General features: G+C 44.8%; 1 protein-coding gene across 1 annotated transcript; it reads left to right on the top strand.

Annotated features, from left to right (window-relative positions):
• Positions 1–731: 731 nt before the first annotated feature.
• ttr (transthyretin (prealbumin, amyloidosis type I)) lies at positions 732–2,573 on the top strand. The gene is made up of 3 exons (XM_034140829.1): positions 732–1,021; positions 1,102–1,237; positions 2,349–2,573. The coding sequence occupies exons 1-3, from the start codon at positions 804–806 to the stop codon at positions 2,451–2,453; spliced, it is 459 nt and encodes a 152-aa protein (XP_033996720.1). The 5' UTR covers positions 732–803; the 3' UTR covers positions 2,454–2,573.
• The last annotated feature ends 4,832 nt before the right edge of the window (positions 2,574–7,405 follow it).

Raw genomic sequence — 7,405 nt, 5'->3', positions numbered from 1 at the left:
AATGGCCCAAAACACAATGATACCAGGGGAAATTAAAATGTGATGCACATAGCTGGGACTGCTTGTTGACGTTCAGAGATTATAAAGTTGGCAAATTGTCACTGTCACTGGAAACTTACCTAAAGTTTAAGTTTTATTGACTTATTTTAGCAATGTGATGACATTATTCCTTACGATATTATTGCTGATTTGCTTAAGCTAGCTAGCTAACGAAGCGAACCTAGTCATTTCAAATATAATGACAAATCACTTACAATTATGAGACAGACTCTGCAAACATTGATTTTTGGAGGAAGTTCTTTACTGTTAGGACATTCCAGAAAAAAGCACCAATTTCTCCCAAATGATAAGGTAACAGAGGTCATAGATATAGATTTATTGATACTGATTATTTTGTCGGTGAAGTATCCCGATAAGCATCAGATTTTTCAGGTCTTTTAATCATCTCAATGTTATAACATTTTAGTAGTAGCATTGTCTTGTTGTCAATTATTGTAATATGTATTTTGCCTTCGATCGACTTTCCAATTAAATGTTGGCAGTTTTAAGGCAAACTTGACAAATGAGTCAGCACAGAACAATATATTCTGTTTCATCTGTCACTGCACTTTGAACTGTTGACTCACAGATGAAAACAGCATGAGAAGTGTTAGTTCTGAAGGGAAAATAAACTAAAATGGAAGGAAAACACTGCACAATTGTAACAAGGTATGATTGTTTCTGGCCTTTAATAAAAATACATATTATAAAAAAGAGCATTGTGTAAGAAAACATGTATTCATTCTAATGTTGATTAAAGCATAATGTCCGAGTGGGACTACTACATTACAGTCCTATATACGTCAGTGCTGGTGTGTGACACTGAGGTGTTTGTGCTGCAGGAGAAACATGGCGGTGCAGACACCAGGTGTCCTCTGATGGTGAAGATCCTGGACGCTGTGAAAGGGACTGCGGCCGGATCGGTGACACTCAGGCTGTCTCAGAAGACTGCTGATGGGGGATGGACACAGATCGCTAATGGGTATGAAACAAAAGGTCAAGTGTGTTATCTGTTGAATGTGAACAAAGCATGCAGACAGATTGCCCTGCTCCTCCGTGCAGAATAACAGACGCCACTGGAGAGGTCCATAACCTCATCACAGAGCAGCAGTTCCCAGCAGGAGTGTATCGGGTCGAGTTTGATACCAAAACTTACTGGAAGAATGAGGGCAGCACGCCATTCCATGAAGTAGCTGAGGTAAGTATGAAACAGTCATTACAACTCCTTGCTACCATGTGAAGAATTCACGTTGATATTAGAACACCTGTTCCCTGTGCTTACTCCCCCCCTGCCTGAAATGCCTCCATTGGACTCCTTTGTTTACTTCCGTAACATGGTGACATCACTATGGTATCATGGTGTTGGTTAAAGAGGAAATTCGGTGATCTTTAACATAAGGTTGGATTTTTTTTTGCTGCTGATTTTGTGAAAGTCATCAACTTAAAGTCTTCTCGGGTGGTACTGTTGATGGTGGTGGATCATGGAGGTTAGACCCCCTTTAAAGATTGGACTGTTTGTCTGACCACATTAGAAGTCACAGGTTCATGGTTGTTCTGAATATTGAGATGAAAAGTAATCCGTCATATTTAGGGAAAGACGTGATATCATTTGAACATATTCTTACACAGGCTCTCCTAAAATCATTGCGGTGCATTCAATTGTTCACATGAAAAGATATCTGAAGAACAAAAAAGAGATCTGAGAGAGAAGTTTCCGTGCACAGACAGCAGCAACACATATAACCTATGTAGAGGCTTATCTTCTCTTATCAGATCCATCTCGAAGCCTGACAGCAGTGGCCCAGCAGAATGATCGAGCAGCTGTTTACTATTCCGCTGTTTGTCTGCAGTGTGAGCTAACACTTCCTAGAAAAGCACGGCCAAAAGTCATCCGATATCATTATCTATAAACCTATTCCTCTTATTATTCCGCGTAGGTGTAAACATCAATTGTCAGTTTTTATCAACATCATTCAGTTTGTAGAACCAAGTCAATCACAGGTTTTACTTCCAAATTCTGTTCCACCAAATCTTTAAACATTGTTTTGGTAAACCTGCCTTCATATCAGCACGTTGCTTATACAGGGTTCCTGCAGGTTTCACCAACTCAAATTTAAGACTTTTTAAGACCCCGCGGGAACCCTGTTATAATGTCATTAATTTCAGAAATGACTTGATTTTATTAAATACCATGTTTGATCTGTATCTCCATCCTGGCCTTAACAATAACTATTTTCCAACATATATAGGTCCCTCTGTCTAACCGTTCATGTCATTGATTCTGTGTGGGTGTATGTTTGTGCACGCAGGTGGTGTTTGAGGCCCATGCCGGAGGTCATCATCACTACACCTTGGCCTTGCTGCTCAGTCCGTACTCATACACCACCACAGCCCTGGTCACCGATGCACACTAGTGAAAAACATCCTAGAGTGAAGGCTGCAGATCAGACCTTGTGTTGATCCAAACCAACGATAAATGTATCCACTATCAATGACTCTGTGTGTATCACAGCCTGACGTTTCATCTTCGTCTGTGCCATAGAGCTCCATTAAAAACTCATCCGTGAGCTACACTGTTGCACTGGGTGAGATGTTCTTTCATTACCATGAACAAACACAGTGTCTCCGTTTTTTCTCTCACTCCAGCACTAAATGTGGGATAATTAGCTTAAGAAAATAGGTCTGTGTGCTACCTACAGTACGAGGTTGTATGACATCTTAATAGTCAGTGCATACAGGAGTAGATGATAGTTTTTCGTAACAGACTGGTGTGAAGACAACCCATTCTGATGGAGAACTAAAGCTGTTAAGGGAACTGATGCTGTAATCAGAGCCACCAGACTCTATTGACCAAACAGTCATTTTACCACGGGACCTTGGTTAACTTAGATTTAACAAAGTCACACTTTTACCAGCAATTATTCTGTGTACTTTTAGTATGTAGTCTGGTGGCTTTAGCAAGTGCAACCTTGGCAGATCCAGTCACCTTTCGCAAACAAACAGTGTTTAGCTCTCGAATGCCAAGGTAAGAAGTACAAATAATACAAACATTGTGAACAGATACTGATTTGTTTTTCTTCTGTAAGCCTGTCTTTTCTATGTTCTTCTGTGGAATTATTGGACATTCTTGTAAAAGGTGCCCTCACATGCATCCGAGCAGTGAAAAGCCACAGGAGAGGGAAACGGGCCGGGACGCACGTGCGCCTCCGGAGCCGCAGACTTCGCACACCGCTACCCGGAATATTTCTCTCCAAAGTGCGTTCCATAAGCAATAAACTGGACGAGCTTCAGCTACTGGTTAGTAGAAACATAGACTTTTCTTCATCTTGTGTTTTGTGCTTCACTGAGACCTGGCTGTGTGGATCGATTCCGGACTTGGCACTGCAGCTGGGAGGCTTCCAGCTGTTCAGAGCGGATCGTGACACGGAGCTCTCTGGCAAATCAAAAGGTGGAGGAATATGTTTTTACACTAACAGTGGCTGGTGCAACGATGTGACAGTGATTCTGCAGCACTGTTCTCCCACTCTGGAAACTTTTATCATCAACTGCAAACCCTTCTATTCCCCCCGCAAGTTTTCTTCATTCATACTGGTCGGTGTTTACATCATGCATACAGCATGCGAACGTGCAGGAGGCGCAGTACACACTCACCGATCAGATACTGTGGAGAGGACTTATCCGGACTGCCTAGTTATTGTTCTTGGTGACTTTAACAAAGGCAACCTCAGCCACGAACTACCAAAATACAAACAGTTTATTAAATGCCCCACCAGAGAGGGGAATATTTTGGATCACTGTTACACCACCATCAAGGGAGCCTATCACGCCGTCCCCCGCGCTGCACTGAGCCACTCTGACCACACCATGGTCCACCTGACAGAAACTCAAATGCGGCTTTCACACCAGCGCTTTTCCCTTTCTAGCTCCTAGCGAGAGCTTTTCTGGTTCAGCTCCGGTTTCCCTTTTCAGCTCCCGCTCTGTTCACACTGCCCAGAGCTGCCGCTGCTGCGTCATGACGTCACAGTTTACGTTGCTGATTTTCTCCCACAACAACAACGGGCCGGGGACTGCGTCGGGTCGATGATCGTGTTGCTTTTAATCATACGAAGCCAGATTAAATTAAATAACGACTTCTCCAACCTTATACTTTTCTCCAGAGTGCCGTGGTTCATTGTTTATTAATGTGTTTCAGCGGCATTTACCGACCGCTGCAGTGCTGGCTGCACTTCCACGGGAGTTTATTCTCCCGTTAGCTCCGGATTAGCTCACACGGCTCTAAAGTATTCACTGTCTGACTGTCACACAAGCAGCTGATACATATCCCCAGTTCCCCTTAAGTGAATGTGTGTCAGTCTGAATTGACGCTGTTTGGCATCACAACGCTGTTATGAAAGTTTCTCTGGTATAACATGGGTGATGTTAGCATAGCAACCGAAGCTAAACTGACTACTTGCTAAGCCGTTTTCTACAGGCACATTTTACCGGCGTATTTTTCATTATGATTCTACTTGTGATAGTCGGACATGACAACCTGTACAGCCCATGTATCTCCACAATGATCAATAACAGCGAACGGATGGTCAAAGTAAGGTTTCCTGCACGCCTCGACGTAAGAGACGTAAGAGACGTAAGCGACGCCGCGTCATAGCTCCGAAGCTCTTGCCTCTGGACCGACAATTTTTTGGAGCTGGAAGTGAACCGCATTCCGGAGCTATGACGCGCCGCCGCTGCGGTGTGAACAGGAAAAACCGGCGCTTTTCAGGCTCTAGCTCCGAGCAGGAGCTGGAAAAGCGCCGGTGTGAAAGGGGCAAAACTGTGTAAACCTGTAGTGAGGACATTCAGGCAGTGGAGCAGTAAAGCTATGGAGGAACTTCAGGCGTGTTTGGACTGTACTGACTGGGACATGTTTAGGACTGCTACTCAAAGTCTGGATGAACATACAGAGGCTGTGACGTCATACATCAGCTTCTGTGAGGACAGCTGTGTACCAACACGCACCAGGGTGAGTTTCAACAACAACAAGCCCTGGTTCACACCTAAACTGAAACAGCTAAGATTGCAAAAGGAGGAGGCGTTTAGGAGTGGCGATAAGGCACGTTTTAGAGAGTCGAAGTACGTCTTTAGCAAGGCGGTGAGTGATGCTAAACGATAATACTCTGAGAAACTCCAACACCAGCTCTCAGCAAACGACTCTGCTTCTGTCTGGCGTGGTCTAAAGGTCCTTACACACCAAACTGACACCAAAGAACACTAAAGAACACGTCCCGACGGAACGTCGCCTCACGTCTCCTGCGTCTTGGCCATGTTTCGCACTGGAACACACCGCAAAGACTTCAGCCGACGGCCAAGTTGCACGTACGAACTGCGCATGCGTGAGTGGCAATAACTCTCCTTACCAGCAGGCGTCGGTAGTGTGTATTCGTCATTCAAATAAGGCAACAACCGGAAGACAGACTGTGTGATACACCGAGAGAAGAAGAACAGACTGCGTGATATAAACAAACAACAAATAGCGTGTGCGTTCCATTTTCACTCTACAGCGAGAAGCTCATGGGGCTTTCCCGAACCTGTGTCGAGAGCTGGAGTTAAATGAAATCTCAGATTTGCCTTCTTAATAGTTTGTTTGGGTCCCTCACTTCCGTTTCGCTTCTCATGCACTGATTCGCTAAGCTGAATAGCCAATCAAAGTGATTTATTTGGCCGACAGCCTCCCGATTCAACATGTCGAATCGGCGGCGGAAGGTGTCGGCACGGCCGAAAAGACACGACGGTGTAGTACACACCAAGACACACCAATCTGAGAAAGGCGACACAATGCTCATCGACGGCCCGACATCTATCGACGCCGAAAATCGGCTTGGTGTGTAACCAAGACAGATCACAAACTACAAGCCAAAAGCCTCACTCTCCATGAACGATCGACGCCTTGCAAACGATCTGAATTAGTTCTACTGTAGATTTGAAGACAAAGAGTTCAGTCCTGACACCATCCCCCATGACACCTACCAACAGCTTCAGACCCCATTTACACGGGAACGTTTGCGTTTACGCACCGTATGTGTTTACGCACCGTATGCATTTTCAAAAAAGTTCAAAATACACCAAAAGCAGCAAAGAAGACCCCGGAGCATGGTTGCCATGGTTGCCCTTCTGTTTATTCTCCATGGTGGACGGCGTGTGCTCCTGCTGTAAATCTCTCCGGTAGTCCACCAGCAGATGAAAAACACCCACCTCTCCGCCTCTTCCAAGGGACGAGGGAACCATGCGGCAGAGTTTCCGTTAACATTTTTTTTCGCCGGTCAACATGTCCGTTAAAATTTAAATCTTCCGGACAAAATTTGAAAAGTGCCGGTCAGAGGTCTTCTTTGTTATTTATTGAGCTTTAAAACAAATTGATAACGACTCTATATAATATAAGAATAATAAACGGAGCCTCTCTTTTCCTCCCCCTCTTCTGACAGCCCAGCAGCTGATCTCTGAGCAGGAGACGTGGGGAGAGGGAGACGTGGGGAGAGGGAGGCGGGGCTATTTCATCGTTATCAGAAAATGATCGTATAGAGGCGATTACACAAAGCCGTTTGACCCCCCAGAGCGTTCCGTTTGCAGATCTATCCACCTTGGGACCCGTTATCGTTTGCGGGGTCCGTTTCTATCGTTTTGTTACGGCCTCGTGTAAACGAAAGGGCTATACGCAAGAGAAACTATGCGGATACAACCCGTATCGTCCTCGTGTAAACGGGGTCTCAGTCTCTCACCTCCACGTCCCCCTCCCCTTCAGTGTGCCACTCTCTCACACCACTGACCTCCTCCGATACATCAAATTCTCTCTCAATCAATGAAAGGGATGTAAACAGACTTTTCAAAAACGTAGTACCAGAAAAGCGGTTGGCCCTGACAATAGGCGCTTTCACACCGGAGTACTTTTCCCTTTAAGTTCCGATAGTTCCTGGGATTTTGTGTTCACACCAAAAAGAGAACTTAGTTCATGAGAACTTTTCCCCCCTTTTCAGTCCCTGCTAGAGAGCAGGTACTTTCCTGGGGAGAAAAAAGTTCCCATTTCTGATTGGCTGGGCGAATTGCAAACCACGCCCCGTAAAACTCTGAAAAGTTTTGTGAAGCCGCCATTGTATTTGCTGGCATTAGCATTATTAGCATTAGCATTATTAGCCCAGCGCACCAACGGAGAGAGACTAACTTATGGCAACACAAAAAAAAACATGGGAGCGGTGGAGTGATGAGGAGGTGTCGGCGTTCTGGCGATTTACTCGGAAGGCTTCAGTAGTAGAGTGATTCTACAATTTAGGGTACATTCCATGTCCATTGATGTCCATTAATGATAATTATAATTATTCTAACTATTTTCTTC

The sequence above is a fragment of the Trematomus bernacchii genome, unplaced genomic scaffold (assembly GCF_902827165.1).
Source record: "Trematomus bernacchii unplaced genomic scaffold, fTreBer1.1, whole genome shotgun sequence".
In the NCBI taxonomy this organism is placed as follows: Eukaryota; Metazoa; Chordata; class Actinopteri; order Perciformes; family Nototheniidae; genus Trematomus; species Trematomus bernacchii.
Note: the sequence above shows the minus strand (reverse complement) of the source record. Positions and strands in the feature narration are given on the sequence as shown.

Bases quoted from the DNA above. Each gene is read 5' to 3' on its own strand.
- ttr (XM_034140829.1), top strand. From the start codon at position 804: ATGTCCGAGTGGGACTACTACATTACAGTCCTATATACGTCAGTGCTG. The intron at 1,022-1,101 runs GTATGAAACAAA...TCCTCCGTGCAG, and splicing joins TGGACACAGATCGCTAATGG to AATAACAGACGCCACTGGAG. The intron at 1,238-2,348 runs GTAAGTATGAAA...TTGTGCACGCAG, and splicing joins CATTCCATGAAGTAGCTGAG to GTGGTGTTTGAGGCCCATGC.